General features: G+C 43.2%; 1 protein-coding gene across 16 annotated transcripts in view; it reads left to right on the top strand.

Annotated features, from left to right (window-relative positions):
- Window positions 1–27,453, top strand: part of PTPRT (protein tyrosine phosphatase receptor type T) — a 1,083,381-nt gene that overhangs the window by 705,963 nt on the left and 349,965 nt on the right. For all 16 annotated transcript variants that reach the window (XM_070472652.1, XM_070472647.1, XM_070472651.1 and 13 more), the window contains exon 9: window positions 5,456–5,565. In XM_070472652.1, coding sequence (XP_070328753.1) covers window positions 5,456–5,565 — 110 coding nt within the window. The remainder of the gene's footprint in view (window positions 1–5,455; window positions 5,566–27,453) is intronic.

Raw genomic sequence — 27,453 nt, 5'->3', positions numbered from 1 at the left:
ACCACTTGGCATCACTCAGGAAAGCCGAAGACAGGTATTTCCCTCAATCTGTCTATCCCATTCCTAGGTATACCTTAGTGACATCATTGATATTTTCAACAAAATGTACAAAAATCTTCATAGGAACAATGTTGTAAGGGAACCTCATCAGGAAATAGTCTAATGTCTGTCTGCAGTGATAAATAAGAAATTTAGAAAATAAATAAGACTCTCTTCATAAAATTTACATGAATGAAATACAACTACCTGCATCAGTGTGCATGAATCTCAAAACAGTATTGAGTGACAAAAACAATAGTGTAATACAAACACTCAATTTTATGTATGTAAGAGAAGCTGGGAAAAGCTAAGTGATATTTTGTCTTGAGATAAATGTATATTTTTACAACTCCAAATGAAAACAAATGAGTAACATACAATTTAGAATAATATGCATTTTTTAATCGGAGTTTAATTGTTCTTCAATGTTGTGTTAATTTCTGCTGTATAGCTACATGAATCAGCCACGCGTATAAATGTACCCCCTTTTCCTTGGACTTCCTTCCCATTTAGTCACCATGGAGCGTTGAGTAGAGTTCCCTGTGCTACACAGTCAGTTCTCATTAGTTACCTGTTTTATACGTAGTAGGGTATGTGTGCGAATCCCCATCTCCCAGTCCATCCCACCTCTCCCTCTTCCCTTGATAGCCCTGCATCCGTTCTCTACGTCTGTGTCTGTTTCTGCTTTGCAAATACGTTCATCTGTACCATCTTTCTATATTCCACATATATGCGTTAATGTATGATATTTGTTTTTCTGACTTAGTCACTCTGTATGACACTCTCTAGGTCCATCCATGTCTCTGCAAATGGCACAATTTTGTTCATTTTACCTGCTGAGTAATATTCCATTGAATATATGTACTAGTGCACTGATTTTTGGTGGGGAAGAGAGGGGTCAAGTGTGAGATACATAGGATGCTCCCATGATACAGTGATGTTTTATTTCTTAGAGTGGATATTAGGTGCACATATGTGATCATTTCATAATTATTATTTAAATATCCATTTGTTATGTATAATTTTTCTATATGTTTCATAAAAGAAACTTCTTAATTCAAAAATAATATGAGCAAAGTAACAAAATCCTAGGAATGCAGTTTATAAGAAATGAAAAAACATAACTTTTAACTGAGAGACATAAAAAGAAATATTAATAAATGTGGATTAATACAACATTACTGATAGAAGGACTCATTATTAAAGAGTATCTTTTGTCCCCTAGAGAAGTGAAGAGTGCAACTGAAATTAAAATTCTAATGGAACATATTGTAGTTTTGTAAAATTATTCCAATATTCCTTCAGAAGAATACACTAGTAGTGATAGTCCAGAAAACTTTGCAAAAGAATGATGATATTTGGAAAGGGCCTGTTCTACTGAATATTAAAATATGTTATATCAGCACAACAGAGAGATACTGTCGGAATAGAAGCTATGACTCAATGAAATAGAACAGAAAGCCAACAACATATGCTGGAATATAAAATAATTTAATGTGGTAATAAAATGGCATTTTAAATCACTGGGGAAAGTTTTGAGTGGTCAATTTATTGTCCTAAGAATATTGTCAGGAACTCTAGTTAGATTTCCACTTTGTACAATGCATAAAGTTGATCCCAGATGGATTAAAATGTTAGGTTTAAGAAGAAAAAGATGGGAATAAAGCATGAAATAGAAAGAAGAAAACACAGATGACTATTCATCTGGGTTGAGAAGGAAAATTTGCTCTGAGCTGGTATGAAAGGAAAGCCCAGGTGGTGGTCCCAGCTTGATATTCCCCCTTTCTTTTCTTAGTGAGTAGCACAGGCACCTCTCCATTCAGCATTCTCTTCACCCCTTAAAACTTCTCCCAATTACTGACAGAGCTCCTCCTCCGGGACACCTTTGGTAAATAATTCCTCTCTCTCTCCTCGAGAAACCAAGAGTCATTCGAACGCCTCAACCCCCTTCTCCAAAGCATCTGTGCATTTTCTTCCTCTTCTCTTGTCTCACAGAGGGAAGGATGTTCTCTTCCCACCCACCCCTGCCCTGGCATTTTCAGGATCCTACTAACATCAGTTATTTCCTCTCTCTTTCCCATCCTTCCACTTCGTATGTCAATTTCAGATTTTTCCTAGTTACCTTGAATCATGCCATAACCTCTCCCATGTTTGGGAGGGGCAGTACTTTGGTTCCATGTCTCAATTCTGCTCCATCTTGCATTCCCTTCACCTTCACAGCAAAAATAATTACTTGTCTCAACACAGTCCCTCAACTCTCACTCTCTTCTCCACCACCTAAACGATGGCTTGATGCCGATGTTCTTAAATTACTCTTGGTCAGCTCACAAATAACTTTGAAGACACTACATCCAATGAGCAAATGTAAGGCTGCTTCTTACGCAGCAGCCACACCTGTTACAGTAACTTCTTGAGCCTCCCCTGGCTGCTCACCTTCCTGGGTTTTTGTTGCCTCTATGAATACAGCTTCCCTGTTTCCAAATTTCTTTGTTTTCCTCTCTGAGGTTGGAGTTGCTTTTTGCCTTAGTCCTATACTTGCTACTTTTGTTCTCTTCTGTACTTCTGCTGCAGGATCTATTCCCTGCCTGTGGATTCAGTGTCTGAATATTGCTACTCGCCCCCTACCCCGCTGGTACTCAGCATCGTTCCACATACTTGTCCAATGAATTATGACAGAACTGAGCTTGCCAGCTTCCTTTCCAAAGCTAGTCATCCTCTAAGGTTTCTTTTTATGACAACCCCCTGACCCATCCTATTTGTGTAGAACAGAAAAGCTGGGGTCTTCCTTGATACATCTCTTCCCTCCATCACTACCAAATCACACATGCTTAGCCCTCCCCCCAAATTTCTGACACACTTCTATTCTCTTCTACACAACCATCACCGTGGTCCAAGATACCATCTTTTCTCCCCAAGATGATTTTTTTCCTTCCACTTTCCCCCCACAAAGCCATCCACCACACTCTTAATATCCACTCTCCCCATGCTTGTCCTAATAGCTTCTTCTTGCCTGTAGATCCTAACTTACTTTCCATGTATTATCCTGACTAAATAATATGCCAGACTAGATTTTCTCTACTGATTATAATTCTTCCAACACCTTGTATGTTAACCTCAAAATCCTAATAATGACTTTGAAAAACTAATTATGAGTGCAATTATTTATTTAATGTAGTTTCCCTTTACAGAATACAAGCTTTATCAAGGATTTAAGTATGTCTGTCTTTGTTATTGGTGTATCTGTAATGTCTATCACCAAGTCCCTTGGTCATATTAGGAATTCAATAACTGTTTGTAGAAAGGATGACTGGATAAGGAAAAGCAATAAGAGATCTGAATACTTAGAAGCTTCTACATACCTAAAAGATTTATAAAGCAAATGAAGAACTGACCAAAATTATTGTAACCTATGTAAAAAAGCTTAAGTCCTTAAAAGCAGATTATAAGTCATAAGACAACAATAAACAGAAACGAAAAGCCATGCAGGAAAATGAGCACAGGGTATAGAGACCATGTTCATAAAGGAATCAATGCAAATAGCCAATTAAACTGAAAAACAAATCTGCATTCTCTGGTATTTTAAAAAAGATACGCATGCATACACTTAATCTTTTAAATAGTCATTGTTGGCATGGATTAGGAATCGACATATTCTTCTGTTTGGGGAGCCCAGAATGGTGCAAACTTTCTGGAAGGCAATCTGGTAATATGTGTCAAAAGTGTTAAAGATAAAATAATCCATCTGTTTTGACCCAATAAATTAATTTCCAAGAATTTATCTTAGGGACATCAGCAGAGTTGCATGCAAATACTTATTTGTAAAAACACTTGTTACAGTGTTACTTATAATCATAAAGAATTCAAACCAACTTTAATGCCCAATAATAAAGGATTGGTGACTAAAATGGGGCATATCCTGTTCTAAGCAGCCATTAAAATGCATGGCCCCAAAGAGCATCTATGGATTTTTTTTTTAACTGTGATTTGTTTAGCTATAAAATAAGGTCATAACACAATATGCAAGGTAGGAGTTTAATTTTTTTAAAATATGTATATGCAGAGACATAAAAATACTAGAAAAAATATCTACAGTTACGGAGGTTAAAATGATTTTGTTCTTTTTTAAAAACCTTTCTTGTAGATTCTTAATATTCAACAAATTCTGTGTATCATGTCTGTAATGAGAAAAACTCAATATATTTTAATTTAACAATAGGGAACTGATTGCAACATATGGCCGTGGCTATATCTAGAGAGGCATCGCATAATGATTAAGAGTATATGCTTTGAAGCTCACAGACAGGTGTTTACTTCCCTCTTTACAACTTAAGAGCTGTATGACCTTGAGCAAGTATTTAATTCTCTCAGCCTCAGTTCCCTTATCAGCACAAAGGAGATAATATATACTGGGCAGAGCTGTTCTGTGGCTTAAATGAAATAAGGTATGTAAAAGTCTGATCAGAGAGTAAGTGCTTAGTAGAAAAAAAAAAAAAATACCTGCTTTTATAATGCCAAAATATAAATAGATTCCATAATGATTTACATGAATTCATGATGCTCTAGGGAGTTATAACGGGAAGTTTGGAGAATCATTATTTTATGGTTCAGCATCTTCCAGGCTGTCATAATGATGGTGGAATTCAGCAGGAGGATGCTGGCAGGAAGACATTTCTGGGTACAGAAACTGCCCAGGAAAGGTTTTGATTTAGGGCAAAATGCTGGCATAGGTCATTGACTCACCTATGAGTCCAGCCAGCAAATGATTATCATGCGTCTACCATGTGGCAGGCATCAGAGACTCAGCAGTGAGACAAATAAGTTGCATTCCCGGAGCCTTCTCATTAGATGGAGGTTTCAAGGCACATGGTTCCTGGTGGATTCAGGGATTAGGAAACTATGGAAGCACTTCCTGCAGTTGAAGAAACCTTGACAGGTTTAGAAAAATGATAGTGAAGTTCACGTTGCCCTCCTCAAATATCAATCCTAAGCCAAGAATCTAATTCCGGGATCCCACCTGTTGGCAGGTCTGGGGCCTACAGATATCCTCTTAATCCTGGTCAGCTTTAGTTCCAGGACAGACTTGCTCAGAGTCTGCAGATGAAAAGCCATTGGCCTTTCAGGAAAACAGAAAACTGTGGCCCATGCGTCAGCTCCAACCTTTGCCTGTTTCTAAAAGTAAAGGGGATTTTTATTTGGCACACAGATATGCCCATTTGTTTATGGATTGTATGTGGCTGTTTTTGTGTTACAAGTACCAAACTGAGTAATTTCAATAGGGAGTGTATGACCCACTAAGCCTACAATATGTATTATCTAATCCTACAGAGTAATTTTTTTGACTCCCATTCTAGGTCATTGAGGCTGGGGAAATGAGATGAAAGGTGACATCAGATTCCTAACTTGTTTCCTTCTGTAGTTCCAGGAGCTGTTCCTCTAGAATCCATTCAAGGGGGGCCCTTTGAGGAGAAGATCTACATCCAGTGGAAACCTCCCAATGAGACCAATGGGGTCATCACACTCTATGAGGTAAGGAGGCCACTTTGGCTATATCACTTGGTTTTATTCACTTTACTTCAGCCTGGAGTTGGCAGATACTACTGCATGTACAAGCTCCATCAAAGGCACAAAGGTGAGTGAGACAAAGCGAATTAATACAGAAGGTTTCTGATAGTACAGTGGGAAACAAACAGAAGGACATCAACTGAGCTGTCTTGATAGCCCCAATGACAAAGAAAATTGGGCATATTGTGCATTGATGGGATTATTCATCTCTTTAGCAAAGGAGTCAAGACCCAACGAGTCAGATTGTCCTGGCACAGCCAAGCAGACCCAGGCCTAGCAAACTGTCCTCTGGAAGATCATAATAGTCACGTGATACTCATGAAACCCGTATCAGTCCCTGGGCTTCTGAAAGGATCCCAATGTCATTCTCCAAGCTAGGAGTACATCATTCTTGAGCTTTAACATTGCTTTGTGGCCAAGGCGTATTGTATTGCCACCTAGGTGATAGTGTTGAAAGCCCTTCTCCCAGGATTAGCAGGGCCTTCTGTCAGAGACAGAATAGAATGTCCTTGGACAAGACAAAATGCAGCCTCCCTGAAAACTTTCAAAATTAGAACAAATGATAGAAGCTCATTGCAGAGCAAAAGCAAATAAACAGTAAAATGTCAGTAAGGCTGATTTAGCAAAATGCTAATAGTAGGATATGGACAGGATTGACTCTCTTCCCACCCCGTGTATTCTGAGATACCATGAGACTGCGCTTCGGGTACAGTAGAAACACACAGCATTGCAGGGCATGGAAGCTGACGCTGGAAGGATGGATTCTGCTATCCTAGTAGCTCTACCTCAGTCTCAAGGGACCCTTGGCAGGTTCTTCCTCTCTTTAAGCCTCAGTTTGCTTATCTGTAAGATTGGGGGGTGGGGGAGTGGTGTTAATTGTTGCTTCAGGGTTTCTCTAAGGAGTCTGAGGGAGGAAAGGTGATAAGCATCCCAGGCTGAAATGCTCTGTAGGCTCATGGAGGGGCTCAAGACTTTGGGTGCTCATGCAGAAAGGTACACCTGTTGAGAGCGAGCCTTGGGAAGCATATCACTGCCATAAGGGAAGATGAGCTCTGGGGAGGAAAGTCAGAGAGTATTGATGAGGGAGAAATATTCAGGGTGAATCTGATGGACACAAAAATTATCTGGAGAGATCTGGACAGACCTAAGAGCTCTCTGAAGGAGGAGAAAGCTGTCAGTCATGTGCAGGATGCTGGAGAAGACACCTTCAGGAAACACCTTATGCCACTCCATCCAGTGTTTCTCAGAAGCAGAGCTCTCTAACATCTCCATCTCGAACCATGGGGTTGGGAGAAGCATCCTTCCTGGGGATGCTGCTGATTGAGAGGGGATATTCATACTGATGGACCTTGATGATAATCCCACAATAAGAAGAAATAGATGAAGAGAGAACAGAAGAATAAACATAACTGTGAGTTAGACACTGTTTGAGCAATGAATCCCCTGAAGGTCTTGCCCAAGTCATGTTCGGCTGCTCGTATTCAAGAGACAAACACTGGTTGGAAAGAGAAGGTTGCTTTACTCAGGAAGCTGGTAAACTGGGGGAGAAGGCAGACTCATGTCCAAAAGCCACTTCCCCCCTGCAAACTTAGGAGGGAAGAGCAAGCTCTTAAAGGGGAGTTTCAGGAGTGTATAGGCGGAAAGAGGAAATTATGTGCAGGAAAACACAATGACCTCCGATAATCATCTTAGAATTGGTCATGTTGGTCATGGGGTGGTCTGATTGGCATACTGATTTTTTTTTTCCAGTTCTATTCATTCATCTATTTGGCTGTGCTGGGTCTTAGTTGCAGCATGTGGAATCTAGTTCCCTGACCAGTGATCAAACCTGGGCCCTGCTGGGAGGACAGAGTCTTAGCCCCTGGCCAGGGAAGTCCCCATGTAGATTGCTTTAAGGACAATTAATCTGCAGTTCTAGGGTCAGTTTGTTCCCATTTCCTTGAGGCCAGTTCTTGGAAGCGTGTCAGGTGGTTCAGTTTATGTCATGACTGCAATCTGGTCATCATATATTAAGTCAACTTCTTCTACCTGGTGAGGGTTTCGGTATCTGAACAATAGTTCAAAGAATGTAGGTCAGAATACTATCTGTTGGCTCTTGAGGAAGAACTCAAGGTCCTTAACTTTGCTTAATGGCCAAACTCTTATTACTTTGCCTTAGTTGACTGCATTCCTTTGTTTCTGCATTTCCTCACTTCTTTGATTAAATTTATTCTTTGGCTACAGTTTTTCTATAGACATGAGCCAGGCAGAGGATATGAGGAGGTTCAGTCTTGGGAAGGCCCCATAGGGTCCTGCTCTGTTACGAAATTGAGGGCTCGTATATCATCCACGGTCAGGAGCTGTAGGCACAAAGGTGCACCCGGGTGAGGACAGTGCTCCCTTCTCTTCTCTTCTCTGTGAATCCCATGTGAATGTTCAAAGACCAGTTGCTGAGATGCTGGCATTCCCATGAGGGTGCTCTACTAGAAAGAGCTGTTGTAAGAAAACTTCATGTAATTTCTTGGCTGCTCATTGGGCCATAATAGAGAACCAGAGGTGCCACTGTCTGACTTGTTTGAGCATTTAAGTTTACCTTGTGAGAGTATGCCAAAGTTCTTGGATGATGATCTGAAGGAACCTAAGGTATGATGTCCTGAAGGGAGGACATGGGATTAGGCCTTGTATTTTGACCATATATGTGGCTGAGACCTTGTGTATCATGAGCCAGTGAGGCCTCAGAAGGTAAGAATGTTGACTTTGGAGGTCAGGCAGCCTAGATGTAAATCCCAGCTCTGCCACTTCCCTTGCTGTGTAAGCTTGGGTACATTAAGTAATCGCTCATTTATACTGCTTAATAAGCATAAATATATGTTTAGTACTGTGTCTGGCATTTAGAAATAGCACTGATAAATGTTAACTCTTAACATTACATAAAAGTGAGGCAATGGAGCCTTGGAGAGGTGAAATGTAAAGACCAAGGGTATACAACTCCTGGGTCCTGAATTCAAGTGCGAATGTCTTGCCTCTTTCTCAGTGTGATCCATGGACCAGCAGCGTTGGCTCTCTCTGGGAGCTGGTTAGAAATACAGCATCTTAGATCTTGCCAGACTTCCTGAATCAGAGTTTTCATTTTAACAAGATCCCTGGGTGATTCGTATGGGCATTTAAAAAGTTTGAGAAGCACTGCTCTAGACTTCACTATTCTTTAGAAAGTTTCAGGACTTCCTTGGTGGTACAGTGGATAAGAATCTGCCTGCCAATGCAAGGGACCTGGGTTTTATCCCTGGTTCAAGAGGATTCCACACGCTACGGAGTAGCTGAGCTTGTGTGCCACAACTACTGAGCCTGTGTGCTGTAACTGCTGACGTCCATGCGTCTAGAGTCCGTTCTACACAAAGGAGAAGCCCCCGTGATGAGGAGCCTGTGTTCTTCAATGAAGAGTAGCCCCGTTCACTGGAACTGGAACTAGAGAAAGCCTGCATGTAGCAGCGAAGACCGAGTGCAGCCAAATAAATAAAGTTTCAGCAACTGATAAGAGAGTATGTCCCTCTGAGCAGAAAGATGGGAAGTCTCCTCCTCTCAGCTCAACCCAGTCCTGCCTCAGACAGTAAGCAGGAGACCTTGTTTTTAAAGACATTTATAAGAGAATATGTGTTTATGAGGCAATTTCCAAATTTAATTAGATGAAACCAATTTGATTTTTTTAAATGAGGTTCTGGTTGTAATTTCTAGAGAGAAATCCATAAATTACAAATTGCCCTCTCCTGTCCTCAAAAAGTTTGTTTGTGGCAAAGAAAAATCAGATGACACAAGTGGAAGAGAAATCCAGGATTGTCAATGCCTTCCTGTGTACAACCTTGGACTCCACAAAGGCAAAAGCCAAACAAGTGAGGGAGTGAAGGAGAGTTATGACTTTGTAAATAGTGTAAAAATTGTTAAATGCAGCAGGTCTAAGTAGTATGTCATATGTTAAGGTTACATTCCCTTCCCCATAGGTCCATACCACTTCCTGAACCACTTTTCCCCTCCCCCAGGGGAAAATAAAATAGGGCTTCCCTGGTGGCGCTAGTGGTAAAGAATCTGCCTGCCAATGCCGCAGTATTCAAGTTTGATCCCTGGGTTGAAAGATCCCCTGGAGAAGGAAAGGCAGGCCACTCCAGTATTCTTGCCTGGGGAATCCCATGGACAGAGTAGCCTGGCAGGTTACAGTCCGGACATCATGGAGCACACACGTGTGTCCAAGTCATGATCCATCTTCCAGAATCAGAATGGCTTTGATTATGTCTCATCTGTTCTCTGGGCTTCAGTCCCCTCTTTGTAACATGAAGGTATCATACTGTTCTCGGTTAAGAGTCAAGAATAAATCTACATCAGACCAACAGAACCAATGTTTTATACCTCATTTTGTGTTTGCTCCACTGTTCAAACTGTGCCTGTGGCCAGAGATTCAAAGCCAAAGCAGTCATGACACTCACTTGAAGGACAATAGCCTGTGTGCAAAGGCCCTGCGGTAGAATGACTGGCTTGTTTGAGAAAAGGAAGGAGGTCAGAGTGACTGGACCCTCGTAAGCAGGATGGACAATGACGAGGCCATGTGGGGAGGGTCAGATGATGCAGGGTTTCTAGAGTCTGTTCCTGAGAGGAACAGAACACCCTAGAAGGATTTTTAAGCAGAGAAATGAAGGAATCAGATTTACATTCCTAAAATACCACCTGGCTGTTGTGTGAATAATGGCCCTGGGCACATAAGCATCTCAGGAACACCTGGGAAATCTGTCAGGAGGCAAGGATATTGAACTCATGTATGATGCTGCAGTATTGTCTGGGAAATCACATGCTGAGTGGGCTACTGTCTATGGTGTTGCAAAAGAGACATGACTTAGTGACTCAGCTACAACAATAGATATTGCAATGAGGGCTCAACTGTTTATTGGAAGACCCTGCAGCCAGGTGGAAAAGGTGAAAACTTTGTCACATCTGCTGCTTTCTTGCTGCCTCTTTATGGGCTTTGATGGCTTCCTTTAAGGTAGTAAAGATAGCTAAGGCTTTCTTATCTTGAAGAGCTCCTTGGAGCCAAGACTGTTAGATTCTGGCCTCCAGCCCTAAAGGCTGGGAGCTGAAACTGAAGCTCCAATACCTTGGCCACCTGATGGGAAGAGTTGACTCATGAGAAAAGACCCTGATGCTGGGAAGGGTTGAAGGCAGGAGGAGAAGGGAATGACAGAATACAAAATGGTTGGATGGCATCACCAACTCAATGGACATGAGTTTGAGCAAACTCCAGAAGATGGTGAAGGACAGGGAAGCATGGCGTGCTGCAGTCCATGGGGTCGCCAAGAGTTGGACAGGACTGAGTGACTGAAAAATAATAGCAATCACTAAGGGCTGGAAGTCCAGTGGCTCCCCTGATGCTCCCCCAGAACCACGCAGCAGCCTGATTCTCCAGCAGCCACGCCCTCTCTCCCTGCCCACTGGAGCCAGCCTCGCCTCTCCTGTAGCAGCTTGTATCAGAATGCGTGGTTCCTGGCCTCAGATCTCAGCAGGGTGACAGAGAGTGCATGGAGAAAGGTCACATCAAAGGCCTCATGTCTATACACCTGCAGCTCAGTGTCACCTGGGAGCAGGTCAGACATGTAATATCTCAGGCCTCAACTCAGACCCACTGAGTCGGAGCCTGTGTTTTAACCAGCTGATTCACACACAAATATGAACATGGGAGAAGCTCTGGTCTAAGACACTTCCTAAGACACAGTCCTTGGGTGAGTAATGTGGCCACTGAATGAACTGAGGGATGTGCCTGCTTACACGGGATCCAAAGAGCTGAGGCTTTTCACCAGCCACATGGAAACCATGCTCTTTGCGTAGACTCTTCTGGAACCCTGCTTGGGTCTTCTCTTATGGCTCAGATAGTGAAGAGTGTGTCTGCAGTGTGGGAGACACAGGTTTGATCCCTGGGTCAGGAAGATCCCCTGGAGAAGGACATGGCAACCCACTCTAGTATTCTTGCCTGGAAAATCCCATGGACAGAGGAGCCCGGCAGGCTACAGTTCATGGGATTGCAGAGTTGGACCTGACTGATTGACTCACACACACACAGGGTGTCCCAGTCAGGACCTGCATGTGGAGAGGGTTGGCATGCTCTTGTGCATGATAGGACTCCGTGAAAGCAGACCGGGCAACTGCAGACAGGCACACACAGCCCAAATGCGATCACAGGGGAAACAGTCCAGCCTAACAGTTGCCTAAAAGCTCCTCAGCAAAATCATTTAGAGACAAGCTGTTCAGAGTTCACTAAAAACAGTAATCAATACGTGTTTCAATTCAATTAGTTTTTCTCCTCTCTGTCCAAAAATAAATATCACACAGTGTGAGGGAATTGGGCCAGAAGATGTTACACTGGCAACTGGGTTAACGACGTGTGAAAATATTTAAAATGCAGACATGTGAAGCTTCCCAGTATGCCTTTATGTTTAGCAGTCAAAATCACCAAGTTTCTAATTACAGTGTATAAATCTGAGAAGTTTAAACGGAATGAGAGGACCCTAATGAGGCAGGAATGGGTGTCTTGATTATGCTAGCGTTGATTGACATTTATCTTGCAAGCTATTCTGGGCGCCTGGCGTTCAGAGTTAAATAAAACACAGACTTCGGCTCCATAAAACAATGTGGGCTTCCTGTGCCAAAGCCCCTTTGCAAGGTGGGCTAGGTCAGAGGGTCATCGCTATTTTTCCGGCATACAGATGGTTGCATTTGCTCTGAACAGAAAGCACAGGCCCCAGGAATCAGCATCCCATGACAGAGCACTGCAAAAAAGCTGGGTGCGTGTTCTGATCCAGAAAGTAGTTCTGCACAGGACTGGGGCAGACACGTGTTGATGGAGACAGGGGCTGCTGGATGGATGAGCTCAGAGCAGGCTGTCAGAGAGCCAGGGACCCCGGGAGGTGCTGGCTCCATGTGGATGCTCAGACTCACCTCTTCTTCCCCTTTCGCTTAGCCACAGTGGCCTCTCAGGGCTCACTCACCCCGGACGTGCAGAGGGCTCTGGTCCACAGAAGGTCAGTAGGGAGAATGGGATGTGGTCCTTGATGGGCAGGAGGCCCTAGAGGCAGGAAATGGAAAACCCAGCCCAAAGCAAGAATTTGCATAATTCAAGCTGGATTTCTGTTAATTAGGATGCATAGTTTGCATAATGCAGGCAGCCAGTGGGTATAAATTGAGTCAAGCTGGTAACCAGGAAAAAAGCTTTGTTTCTTCTGAATTCTTTAAGCCATAAATGTAGGAATCACCATTCTTCCCCACTTGCAACACACAAAATGCTCTAGAAAGTTTCATCTCTTCTCCTGCCAGTATAGACAAAGGTCAGGTCACACGGCCCCATCTTCAGCACCACCACGTTCTGAACATTCATCTGATGCCTAAACCACTTCAGAACTTCCCTGCGCATGCTGCATCCACATTTCCCTATTTCACTTCCCCACACTGTACCCAAACAGAACATTTTGGAAGGTAAATTCAATCATGTTACTTCTGTGCTTTTGCCTCATCTTAATTTTGGAGCCTTGAACGATCTGGCCCCTCTAACCTCATTCCATGCCTCTCCTCCCAGTTTTCCACGTACCAACCCCTCTAGCCTTCTAACACTTTCTCAAGCTGATTGAGTTCTTTGCAGCCCATGCTATTGCCACATTTTGTGAATGTCATCTCTTCTGCTTAGAATACTTTTGTACTTCATATTTCTTAAGTTTCTACCTATTCTTTACCTCCAAGAGGCCTATACCCTGTTCTCTCCGCTTTATCAAGCAATTTTCTTACTTCTGTCATATTATTTTCACAGTTTGCACTCATTTTGTTGGTATGCTTTAGTGTCTAATCCCCTACTGGACTTCAACCTCATAAGGCTACGGGCCATGTGATGGTTATTGTATATGTCTTCTTGGCTGGCTCATGAGGCCCAGATAGGAGGTCAAACATTATCCTGGATGTTTTTGTGAGGGTGTTTTTGGATGAGTGGACTTTGAACCAGATTGTCCTCCATGATGTGAGTGGGCCTCATCTAATCAGTTGAAGCTCAGAATAGAACAAAGACTGAGCTCCCCTAAGCTAGATGGTATTTGCTCACACAGTTTGCCTTCAGAATTGAATTGTGACCCTAGCTCTTCCCTAGTTTCTCAGCCTGATGGCCTTTGGTCCTGATACCTGATACTGGCCATATTTATTTTTGCTTTTTAGTATGTCCTCAGGATCTAAAAGAAAGTTTGCACGTAACATGTGCTCAATAAATATTACTTATATGAATGTGTGGATTTGTACTTTATCTTGATGAGGGGTAGTGGTGAAATTTTTGTCTAACAAGTTTAGTGGTTCTCAAGCCTGGCTGAAGATTTAGAATCATACCTTGACAACCTCCAGACATATCAATAAATATATATGTAGGTAGACACATAAATGGTTGGCTTTAGGCATCATTGCATTCTAAATAAATCAGAATCTCTGGGGGTGAGGTTTTATCCAAATGGGGTTTTTTAAAAGCGCTTTCGGACATTTTACTGTCCATCCAAGTTTGGGAAGAAGTACTGCATAGCATGAATCCAGTCAATGTGCTCTGATATATTATCACAGACAAATACCTGCTCAATAAACACAGCCGTAGCTCTGGCTTTACCCTGCCTTTATTTTTCACTCTTGTGGAATTCTACACTGTCTGATGTTATACTGTATGCAACTCACTCATGCCCATGCAGGTGCTAGGCACTAGTTATTTTAAGGCTCAAATTCATGACACATCAGCCTTTCCCCCTCAAGATTGCTAAACAAATAGTTTGCGGAATAATTGAAGACACATAAAGCTATATTGGTCTGTCAGTATCCTTTTGCATTTCACAAATGGCATCTTGCAGCTCTGGCGTCAGACTTTACCTTACAAATATTTTCCCCTCCCATTTTACAGTAGAAGTTAGTTCTGCTGTTTATTTGTGAGATTTAAAAAAGATTTATATACACACAAAAAGCTTCATAGATTTGCCCAGAGGCTTTTCCAAAGTCTTAAAAGTCAGAGCCCTGGGATGTCAAGGAACCATTTTTCCTAATCCTCAGCCCATCACTCAACCTCCATAGGATGTTTCTCTTCCAGAGACTTGAAAAATGCAGGCATCCCTGGATAGAAGCCATACATAGGTCTGCTGGGCTGACAGGTCGGTTGACAGGTGTTTCAATAGAAGCAGCTCTGGGTTGAAAAGAATGATTTCTGGCACTCTGTGTCTAGAAGGAAGTTGCGTTCTGATGTGAATAAGTTGCGTTTATGTAAGTGAGACCATTAGAGCTGCCTGTCATCCACTCGTAGCATACCAGCAATGCCTATATATTTGCCTCAGGGTGTTTCTTTCTTTCTTTCTTTCTTTTTTCTTTTTTTATTACAACACGGGTATTTGTGGTGGAGCCAGATAACGTGACAGTAGGAATCAACAGATGCGTAGCACTTGTTACCTGAAGAAGAGCAAATCATGTTTTCCTGGCAATAAAAAGGTTTTCACAATAAACATTAATAATTCATCTTAGCTGTAAAAAAAAAAAAAAACAGTAGAAGTTACTGCATGGAAAATATTCCTACAGTGAGCCCAAATAGATCAGTATATTTGTCTTTGTATGTGTGTGTGTTAACATGTAGGTTTGTGAGTTGGTGTAGCGATACTGACACGTGTATGGACATCTGTGTTTTTTCCCATGTATGTGTAAAACATTTACCCTTGGGCTGTACCCGTAATCTCAATTGCGTCCTTGGAATTGCTCTTTTTTTTTTTTTGGATAGTTAACTCCAGTAGATTTCAGAGGCACAGGTCTATGTCTGTTTTCTCCTTGCCTGGAGAAACTCCAGGTCACTTCCTGTCCATGTCGCAGGAATCTCCCCATGGGCTCCCAGCTGTTTCTCATGAACTTCTGCCATAATTCCTCTCCAGAGCTTTTGCTAAAGGAAAAATTTTGAATTTTAAAAGATAAAACCTGCAGGTTGGGTTTAATCTGTGCAGGTCTAGTTGTCCTAGGAGAGTGGAGGGAGAGAAATGAAAGTTAGTTCTGCATATGGCACGGTCAGGACTCTCCCGACGCCCCTTCTGCGGGAGGCAAACCTTGTTTTGATGGTCTGCACACCAAAGGACTTAGTGAGGAGCGGCCTGTACACACAGACACGTGGCTAGTGACGGAAGCCTCTCTGTGGCTACCTGGGCCTTTCAGTAAACGGTGCCCAGAGGCGGTGTTTTAGCTGCTGAGTGTCTCTTTCAACATCAGAACTTGTTCTCTTTTCATCTCAGATGTTCTACCTTGTTAATCCTGTTGGAATTCCACCTGGACAGGGCAATGCAGCATGGATCTGCTGCTTTTAACTGACTTCCTTTCTGTTTTGGTCAGAACAGCTCTTTGTTTGGGACTTAAAAAATGAAGGAGGAAGCAGGTCTTCATCTACCATCAGTATTTGGATCCTTCATCCTGAAGTCTCTGGAGGCTGGAATTCAAATTTATAATTCAGAGGAGATCCTTTCATTGGCTTTAGAAGATGGCAGGTAGATTTCTTTCCCTCACTCCAATCCTTTTCTTTGGCTACTTTAAAAAAAAAAACAAACATAATTTTTTTTGACTGCGCTGGGTCTACATTGCTCCGTGTGAGCTTTTTCTAGTTGCCATGAGCGGAGGCTGCTCTCTAGTTGCAATGCATGGGCTTCTCATTGTGGTGGCTTTTGTTGCAGAGCACGGGCTCTAGGGCCTATGGGCTTAGTTGTTGGGGCACATGGAATCTTCCTGGATCAGGGATCGAACCCATGTCCCTGCATTGGCAGGCAGATTCTCAACCACTGTACCACCAGAGAAGTCCCTTTGGCTACTTTTGCTTCCTTCTTCACCAAGAGAAGAGTAGTTCCTTAAATTTTACACCCAAGTATGAGACCTTGGCCTAGATCATTATGGACTCTATGCAAGCTTGCTTGCATACCAGAGCCCTTCAAAATATATGTCATAAAAATCCCCACTGCTTTGCTTTCTTGGCATCTGTTTTATTTTTTGCATTGTTTTAGCATCTGTGTATCATTGCAAGTCAAATAGTGAATTAGAAGGAATTTATTCTTTGTTACTGTTAGTGACATTATAGCAACATTACATGGTGTTAGAAATATGGGAAGTGGAAAGTCAGCCCCCATTTCCAGTGCCTAGCAGACCAACCATTTTCACAAGGGTTTTTTTTTTTTTTCTTTTAGTTTTTGTGCATCGACATCTTTTAGATAATTATAACCACATTGCAAAATTTGGGTCTTCACTATGTCAGACATTTTCCAGTTTCAATGTAAGCTACTTAACTACCCCATCTAATGGCTCTCTGATCCCCTGAGCACATAGGCCACACTTCACTTTCTAATTGTTCTGTTTTAGGATGTGTTGATTGATCTTCTGAGAAGGTAAGACACACTTTTTAGGGTAGAGTAAGAGGGACCTGGATGTTTTTAAATACCTGGTTAGCAAAGTTTGAACTATGCTTTCCTTTTCCTTCTCAGTAGATTTGTTAGTAGTAATCATAGCCAGTTGCATGCCTTCCATTGATCATAGAGCTGTGCTCAAAATAACAGCTCCCTCTGTCAATAGGAATGGATCTAACGGAGGAGAGTAAAACCATATGTACAAATTCAGATAGAAATCTATAAACCCAAAGTTAGTAGTGGTGGCTATATTTTCCTCCTTGTTTTAAAAACGTGTCTCCATTTGCTTATTTCCTGACTATTGGAGGTGATATATGGCCTGTGCATTCCCCACTCTTCCCTAATACCTTTCCCATGATAGACATCCGTAATTGTTCAGGGCACATTCTTCCTTTGAACTCTGACATGGCTTCTCTCTTTTCTAAAAAAATAAAATTTATTTTCTTTTTGGCTGTGCGGGGTCTTCGTTGCTGTGCACAAATTTTCCCTAGTTGTGGAGAGCAGGGTCTGCTGTCTAGTTGCGGTGGGCGGGCTTCTCATTGCAGGGGCTGCTCCTGTTGCAGAGCACGGGCTTAGTTGCCCTGAGGCCTGTGGGATCTTTCTGGACCAGGGATTGGTGTCCCCTAATGGCAGGTAGATTCTTCACCACTGAACCACCAGGAACAGTCCTGGACTACCTCTTGACTTTGCACTCCAGGTGGTCATGGCGTCATCTGTGATGCTCAGTTGCCATCTTTGTCATTCCCTACCTTCTGTGTAAATGTACTATCTGCAATTCTGGAGGGTAATTCATTTTAATATCTGCGCTACTTCTTGCAGTAAGGGACCACTGCTGTGGAATCCTTCCCGAGGAAGGTGCCAGAGGTGAGAAAGTCTGTACTAGAACAACTCTTACAGAGAGTTTTCAAGATTATGTCTAAAACACAGAGCCATAGGATACAGGAGCATGTGTAGAGGTTTCAAGACCATATTGGAACTTTCCTTAAAGACCTTATGTATATATATGTGTATGTATATATATATATATATATATACATGTATGTTTATACACACACACATACATATACACACCAAGTCTGTGCCTGCCCCACCAGTACATGCATTCTACAATCCTAGCCTTCCCCAGCCAGTTTTTATGACAGTATTGCAGAAAGTTTGGATATCAGAGAGAAAAATCACCTATAATCTCATCTCATAGCACAACAGTTATTTTGCCATATATTTTATCTTTGTTAATGTGCATACATCTTTTACCTAACTATAGTTACATAAAGTTTGCTACCGTAATTTTTTATTAAGCATTTTATCATGATCATGATGCTTTTATAGCACCATGGAAACCACTTATCTTTTTTAATGATTGCATAATTGTCCATTGAGTCTATATACCCTAATTTACTTATCCATTCCTCTATTGTTTTTCCATATTTCTGGTAACACTGTAATGAACCTTATGCATATAGTGGTGGATGTATCATGGTGGAAAGAACATGGACTTCAGATTTAAATGACCTGGATCTAGAATCCTAGTTCTAATGTTATCTGGATGAAAGATTTTAGGGACACATTAACCACTCTGAAATTGAGTTACATTTATGTGTAAATTTTTAAAAATGCATGTAGAAGTAATACCAAACCTACAATTTGGGAGTTTCATAAGAATTAGATGTATGTTGCCAATAACCCTTCAATGTCATGGCTGGTTTTCTTTCCCTATTTGGTGTATTTCTCTCTCTTTCTCTCTTTTTTTTGACTGCCCTGGGTCTTAGTTACAGCATGAGAACTCTTAGTTGTGCCATGTAGAATCTAGTTCCCTGATGGGGATTGAACCGAGCCCCCCTGCATTGGGAGCATGGACTTTAGCCACTGGACCAGGGAAGCCCTTTCTCAGTGTATTTCTTTTGTAGACATTCCCCCACGTGAAATTATGGGTTGAATAGAGCAAACTTTTGTAACTCTTGAAGCATGTTGGCAAATTGTTCTCCAAATGGACCCTACCAGTGTGGGCGTGTGCTTTGAGTCCTGTGATGAGCCGGTTGCTGCGTCTGGGAAGCAGGCCTTTGGCAGCCCAGCAGGGATTTAAGTCAGGTTCCCCAGTCCCTTCTGCAATGCGGGAGACCTGGGTTCGATCTCTGGGTTGGGAAGATCCCCTGGAGAAGGGAAAGGCTACCCACTCCAGTATTCTGGCCTGGAGAATTCCATGGATACAGTCCATAGCGTCTCAAAGAGTCGGACACAACTGAGCGACTTTCACTTACTTACCCCAGTCCCTTCAGAGCAGGCTGTTGTGTGAAGAGCTCATCACACATGTTGGCAGGACCATTTGTCCTCTCCAAGGACATGCTGGAAACACTTCCACCTCATTAACTTACTGTTCACATTTCCTCCCCTTTGCCTTCAAGGAGCAACTACAGGGCCTGGCCTCCAACAATCTCCCAAGAAGGTCCTGGGGACCACAGAAGAGCTCTGAACTGGGGGACTCCAAGCTAGTTCCTATAGACTGTACCTCTGCTTACTCTGGTCCACCACCCATCAAGCCCTCTCATGTCCTCTCTTAGCTCATCTGTAAAGGAGAAGATTGAGGCAGTTGGTATGTAAGGCCAAACCATTCAAAGGGTGTCCTGTCATCAGCATTATCTGGGAGCTCTTTAGAAATGTGCCATCTTGGTTACTCAGACATAAAAAGGAGCAAAAGTGGATCATTTGTAGAGACCTGGATGGACCTAGACACTGCCAAACAGAGTGAAGTCGGAAAGAGGAAAAATATATATTAACACATAAATGTGAAATCTAGAAAAATGGTAGAGGTGACCTTATTTGCAAAGCAGAAATACAGACACAGGGCTAAAGAACAAACATAAGGATACCAAGGGGGAAAAGGGTGTACGGGGAGGAATTGGGAGATGGGGATTGACACATAGACACTATTGACACCGTGTATAAAATAGACAGCTGATGGGAACATACTGTATAGCACGGGGAACTCTGCTTAATGCACTGTGGTGTCCTGAATAGAAGGAAATCCAACAGGGAGTGGTTATTAGTATATGCATGATTGATAAGTTTTGCTGTGCAGTAGAAGATAACACAACATTATAAAGCAACTATATTCCAATCAAAATTAATTAATGAAAGAAAGAGATGTGCCATCTTGGGCTCCATCCTGGATCTGCTGAGTCAGAGTATGCACTGTTATAAGTTCCCCAGCTGATCCGATGCCCATTACGGCATGACAAACACAGCACTAAGTTATCTTCTGCCCAAGATTTGCTGTCATGCCGGGCACATTTGCTGGGAGCCTTGGTTTTAGAAGCACGTTCTCCCTGCGATATGCCTGCACTGTCTCAGGGTTTCCCGAAGCTTCAGTGAGGTTCTTCCCCTGCCAGTTACATCTGTGGACCTAGATGCCACTTCTTAGGGGTCAGGGTCATTGAAACCAATACCTTTTTCCTTGAGGTGAAAACCATTTTTGCTGAAACACATACCTTACTAGTCATTCCACGGTTTAAGAAATCCTACTGTCAATCTCAGTGGCTCTCAAGAGGGAAGAATCTGAACTCTTCTCTAACTTGACTAACAGGTCCCTGTATGAATGACCCAGCTCTTGCTGGCCTCCCCAGCATCCTCTCCTGTTCTTATCCCCTCCTTCCCAAATCCATAGGCTTTACCTGACAGCCACATCACACTCCTGCTGTTCTTGTCTTCCTCTGTCTAGGATACGCTTTCTCAACACCTCCTTCTTTGCTTTTAAAGGCAGTCCTTCCTTCAGTACCCTGAGGGCTCAGGGTTCTTTCAGGGACACTGGTTTTTGGAAACACCTGGTCTAGAGGTTCTTTCTTGTTATGTTATAATAGCATCTATTGCCCAATGCTATCATCGTTTGTTTCTATATATGTCTACGACAAAGCTCAGAATTCTTAAGAATTCCGAGAATCTGTTGGGTTGGCCAACATCTTATGGAAAACCCAGACAAACTCTTTGGACAGCCCAATATTTCGTTCTCTGCTGAGTTCTCAGGAGCTGGCCTTTGGCAGGTCTTCCACGAATGGCAGTGGCCAGTGCTGCGGGATCCCCCCCTTCGTTCCTCGAGGTCCATCCATTCTTCTGTACCTGCTCTCTGACTCAGGAGACAGACTGTCAGGAATCACTGACCTGTTTTGACTTCTTACCTTCGGTTAAACCAAAGGAGTGCCCTGGAAAGGGCAGGGAAGAGAGGGGAAAGGGGGGTGAACCTCAAGGAGGGTCACAGCTTCTCTCAGGGTGACCTTCCAGGCTCTTGAACCTACTCCTTGCTCCACTGCTCTCTCCCTTACTAAATGCCCCCTCCCTGCCTGGGCCCTTGTTCCCATCATCTCCTGCAGTGTAAATAGTTCCTTTATTAAGCACTGCTTGGATTACACATCTTTTTTTCCCCACTGCGACCCATCAAGAGCCCTGTTATCATTACCATGGATCCCTGAGGGTGCTTCTCATCAGGGACTTTATCTTAAGCCTCAAAGCCCTTCAAAGGGAGGGTCATTATCCCTATTGACACTAAGGCTTAAAGAAACAGTATCATTTGCCTAAGATCACCTAACTGGTAATTAGATGATAACTTGTCATTAGTATTTCTTACCAGCTTTGATTACAGAGTCTGTATACTTACCTAGGTATTCACTGTGCCTTCTCCAAAGACACTCAATAAACGATTGTGCAATAGATCTGAGTTTCCCAGTCATGCCCAGCTCACTTGACTGGGTGGCCATGAGCTTGCAGATGGGGGTTAGAGAGGCCACCTTGGGACAAAGAGGGGACTGAAGCCTTAAACCAGCCTCGGCCTAGAAACTCTCCACATTGTATCTTCCCACCTAGAGCTGTCAACACATTGAGCATAAGTTCCTTGCTCAGTCACTCGGTCGTGTCCAATTCTTTGCGACCCCATAGACTGTAGCCCAGCAGGCTTCTCTGTCCATAGGATTTCCCAGGCAAGAATACTGGAGTAGGTTGTTATTTCTTCCTCCAGGGGATCTTCCCAACCTGGGGATCGAACCCGTGTCTCCTGATGCACAGCCACTATTGATGGATAAGGGCTGGCACAGGGCGGTGGGCAGGGAAAGCAGGTGTATTTAGATTGGGAGGAGGGGGCTTCATGGCCCTCAGTAGAGGTGGCTTCATCATCAGGGTTTCTATTTGCAAATCCCATTCAACTTCAACATTTCTGCAGCTGAACAGAGGTATTCAAAACCCCACCTTCCCCTCTTGGGCAGCTGAATGGCATGCATGACCCAGTGGCTATTTTGAGGGGCGGGATGGTTGTGACATTAATATTTGACACAAATATGCACTGTCTGGTATGTCAGTCTCAAAGGAAAACTGCAGACTGCAAATTGGGATAATATTTCTCAATACTAGAAAAAAGTTTCCCATTTCAAATCAGTTTGGGGCGGGGGAAAGAAAAACCTTTTCAAACATTCAGCAATGTCAAAATAGGCAGGGCTCTCTATAAACAACTCTGGCAGTTTATGAAATTTCACATTTTCAAATCAATTACTATCTTTGAATAAAAGGACACCTGTCTTGGGCCACAGGATGATAATTTCTATAATCAAAATGCTGACAGGAGAGCCTAGTGACCATGTTCAATTTGAAGTTTCAGTCACTGTGGAACAGATTCAGCCCCTGATATTTTATGATGCTCAGGACAGTGCTTCTCCAGCTGGAATCCTCTAGCATGGGGCATCCATACGTCTGTGCTTAAGAGCATGAAAGTTCTTCAGTCTGAGAAACACTGAAAGGACGAATGAGGCTTTCCTGGTGGCACAGTGGTAAAGAATCTGCCTTCCAATGCAGGAGACAACAGGTTAGATCCCTGGGTTGGGAAGATCCCCTAGAGAAGGAAATGGCAGCCCCACTCCAGTATTCTTTCCTGGGAAGTCCCATGGACAGAGGAGCCTGATGGGCTACAGTCCATGGGGTCATGAAGAGTCAGAGACGACTATGCGACTGAACAACAAAAGGATGAATGAATGGCCTTTTCCTTTTTCTCTATTCTACTTCCATGGTACTTTTAGCATTAATGAATCCTAGCTCTGTAGGAAGTGCTTAACAGACAGTTCTAGAAAGGAAGGAAGAGGGACTTCCCTGGAGGTCCAGTGGTTAAGACTTTGCCTTCCAGTGCAAGGGTGTGGGTTGGATCCCTGGTCAAGGAGCTAAAGTCCTACATGCCTCAAGGCCAAAAAACCAAAACACAAAACAGAAGCAATATTGTAACAAATTCAATAAAAACTTTAAAAAAAAGGGGGGGGGGGGGAAGGAAGGGGAGAAGGGAGAGCAGACCTGACAATTCAAATCAGCTACTTTCAGACCTGAGTGAGTTTTCAAACCCTGGAGTTTTGCAGAGCTGGGGAGGTCAAGGTCCTGCTTAAAGCTACTGAAAGAAAATTCAAGCACAGAGCCAGGTCATATGTGTAATTGGAGCCCATAAGAGTCCGTTGTGTAGCCAGGTTTGAGAGCCACTGCAGTCTCTCTGAACTTCCCCCTCCAACCTCCCTTGGCCCTGGTTGGGGCCTCAGCTTCTCCAAGATTCGTGCCTCCATCACCTGCTAGATCTTCCTGTGCTTGCTCATATTTCTCCAAGCTCCAGCCTCCACATCAGCTTTCAGAGTCACCTGTCAACCATGCAGGCCAGCAGATGTTGGCCGCCTTCCACCAGCAGAGTGTAGCAAGAGCTCCTGACTGTGACCCCCAGGATGTTCCCTGTGCCCCAGGACCTCTTTTGTCTCCTTCCTGGGGATCTCTCGCTTCTAACTCTATTTCAGCAGCTCCAGACTGTTTATGGTGGCTCCTTACGGAAGCTGCTGTTCACCTCTGTTCCTTTGTGCACTTGGACACCCTGCTCTGAAGGTCCCTCTGCTTTACCCTCCTCCTGTTTGCTGGGGTGATGCCTGCTCCCAACCCATCTCAGACACTAATTCTTCAGGGAGATCACCTCTCACCTCCTCCAGCTGGTTTAGACACTCCCCATACAGTACTCCGGAGGATATTTGTCATTGTATTGTAGTGATGGGCGGGTGTCACTAGACCTTACGGCAAGGACTCTGTCTTATTCACCATGTTCCCCCAACATCCACAACATACCTAACGCATAATGGATGCCCTAGGGATCTTTGATGAATCACCTGACTTTATTTGGTCTTTCTTTCCCTTCCCTCCCCCACCAAAACCAACCTATTAAATTTCAGCTGGAGGGGTAAGTTACTTAAAGTCAAAGGCATATGGAAAGGAAGACTGCCTAATATTTTCTTTTGCTTTGTTCTTTTCCAGTCCTTGTCTGTTTGCCTAACTCCATCCTCTTTCATGCACCTGTCATGTATCTTCACCCCTCTTTAATTTAGGATTCTTACTAGGAACATCCCTGTGTAATATCTTGATGCCATCCTCAATTCCCTCCTGCATTCCTGTCTTGGGAGGAAAGATGTTGCTACAGACTCTTTTCTATTTGTGTCCTCACCTGAAAAAAAAAAAAAATGCCCATGGCAGCAATGGCAAAGTCTATTTCACCATGCCCAGGAGCACTGCAATTTGCTGTAATTGCACTGTGCTTGGTATGGTCTGATCGCTGTCACATCATCCCCACAGACACTGAATCCAGTGACACCAGTTAATCATGCTGGAACTTCAGGTCACACGCATAAAGGAGAACATCATCCCCAAATTAGGCCCTGAGTAGGTCATCACGATTGTTATTTGAGGTTTTTGAGAGACAGAATTCCCCCTCTACCAACCTGCCAATGCCATCAGACCTGTATCGCTCAGCTGGAGAGTGTGATGGAGCTGTGAGTCATTAATGATCAACCCCGGTGCTTTCTGCCAGGGGCTCAGGAACCTACGGGTATGAAACGCATATTCTGCCCTATAGGAGTCTTAGGTATCAGCATCCTTGGTTTACCCTTGAATGCTGCATTTCTCTCTTTGTTAAGTCTCTATGAGTGAATTGAGACTGTGGCCCAGAAAAGAGTGCACCTGTGACATTGGATTACAGCTGATAAAAGCCAGGTTTTTTTTGTGGAGGCTTGGGACAGCCTGGGTGTCCAAAGTCACTGATAGAGCAACCACAAAAATATTTCCTGGGGCAAAGAAATATCTTGAGGTCGGTCCCTCCCACATCTCCTTAACATTTGGTTGGTTCAGCAGATGCCACATGAATCGAGATCCAGGCAGAGCTGTTCACTTGGATTTTAGCACAAACCTTAAATTTGTAATCAGAAGTTAGTGGCTTATATTTATAAAATGTGATAATAGTAACAGAGAAGGAAAACAATTTCAGTTACTCAGAATCTCACATTTTTCTTTTTCCATCCCTCCTCCTAGTTGCTGTTTCTCTGCATATGAAATTTTTATATAGTTGTAATTATTGCATCTCTATAGTTTTCAATGGTTTTTTCCCCACTGAAAAGTATGTCATAGTTATAACGTTATTAGCATTTTAATGGCTGCATAATGTCCCATCAAGTGGCCTGACCACGATTTACTTAGCTGCACCGTCTGTGACATTCACTCAGTCTCCGGTATTTCTCCGGTATAAATGAGGCTTTAGTAAATAACTTCGTGTGTTTGCTTTTTCCTTTTACTTTATTTCCTTTAGATATATTCGCAAGTTATGATTATGATATCAAAGAGCAGAGCCACACAATGTTTTTCTGGGTTTACACTCCCCCCATTAGTGGTGTATCATAACCCATACTCTGGTCAGAAGGGCTGTTGGCCCAGAAGCCTCAGTTAGAAGGAGGCTGAGGTCAGTGAGGTGCCTGGAACAAGGTGAGCCCTGCAGGTTAGGACAAATGGAGGATGCCTTAGAAAGGACAGTGGACAATGAACCATGTAATTATTCTTCGCATATACAGGCCAGGTCCCAGTCTCCAAAAATGACTGACTCAACATCACCCAGAGTCTGTGGGCAAGTCAGACTGGGTCTCTCCTCTTTACATGGCACATGGGCCAAGTTCTGTTTGGGGAGAGGGTCTAAAACAGAACTGTCCCCAGACAGGAGAAACTCTGGATATATATTTACCGGTGTTCCACACCGCAATCTGGCCCTTTCTTGCTGTCCCTGACCTTGCTGGCACCTGGGCGCTCCTTGCTGCTCCGCTCAGGGCTGAGTTTCTCCAGTGCTCAGGCAAATCACGTGAGTGTGCAGCCGGGCTTGGACTTGATTCCAGCCCTGGCACGGCAGGCTGGGCCTCTGGCTGTGACGCACGCCGGGCAAGGTGGGCCTGCCTGAGCAGTTGTAATGCCGAAACACACACAGTACGCGCACACACAAAGTCACACATGTACCTGCACAGCAAAAACCAACCTCACAACAACTATCACAGTCTCTCGCTATAGGCAGCACCCCATGGGAAGTCTCATTCATTCATTCGTTTGCTCACTCATTCAGTGTTTATTGAGCAGTTGCTATGTGCTGAGCCTCTGTCTTCTCCTGAGGCTGATGTTTGAGTTGTAATAGGAGGTAGCCCTTATAACGGCTTGGGAGCCTTTGTCAAAGGCAAGAGGAGACAGATTTGAGTTTTTAGTGGCTTCTGCCTCCACTGGCCCCAGGACCACATGGCGGTGTCTTCTAGCCAGGACAGCCTCTCCCATGACTTCCCTGACTCAGCTGATGCTACTGACTGGCAGATCCCTTTCTATGAGCATCAGATGCCCCAGTCCTGATCATCTAGAAGCGCTGCTTCCCCATGCAGGTAGTCTGCATCCCTCTGTTCTGATCTGATTTAGACATTGATTCTGAGAGCAAGCTGATCTCCATGTTCCTCTTATCTTTCATTGTAGCAGCCACAAACCACACATTGATTGCATACTAGGTTAATTTCTCCCCCTGTGTTTGTTAACTGTTTGTACATTATTTGTGAAACACTGTTTTCTAACTTGTGGTCTTCACTGTGGAGGCAGAGACCTAAGGGGAAACACATGATCAGTCTGGGAGTCCCAATTCTGGGTCTAACACAGACTCTTGTTCTTCTCAGCTCTGTCTTGTTAGAATACCTTTCAATAGAGTAACAATGGGACCTATGGGTATAAATCCAATTCCAATTGTTTCTAGTAGCCGCATTAAAAAAAAAATAAGAAAAAAAAAATTTTAATTTTAGTAATGTTTTTCTAACCCAGTTGATCCAAAATAGTATCATTTTAGCATGTAGTTAATATAAAAATACTGAGATATTTTCCACTCTTTTTATGCATAGAATTTGAAACACGGTGTGTGTTTTCCACTTATAGCACATTTCAATCTGTACTGTCCACAGTTGAAGTACTCAGTAGCCAGATTTCAGTTTCCTCTTTTGTACAAGGGGGATGTGAATGCCTGACTATATCACTGTGAGGATGAAATGAATTTGTATATAAGGATGCCTGAAACATTGTAGGGGATCAATAAACA

This window comes from Odocoileus virginianus, chromosome 9 (genome assembly GCF_023699985.2).
Source record: "Odocoileus virginianus isolate 20LAN1187 ecotype Illinois chromosome 9, Ovbor_1.2, whole genome shotgun sequence".
Classification (NCBI taxonomy): domain Eukaryota; kingdom Metazoa; phylum Chordata; class Mammalia; order Artiodactyla; family Cervidae; genus Odocoileus; species Odocoileus virginianus.
Note: the sequence above shows the minus strand (reverse complement) of the source record. Positions and strands in the feature narration are given on the sequence as shown.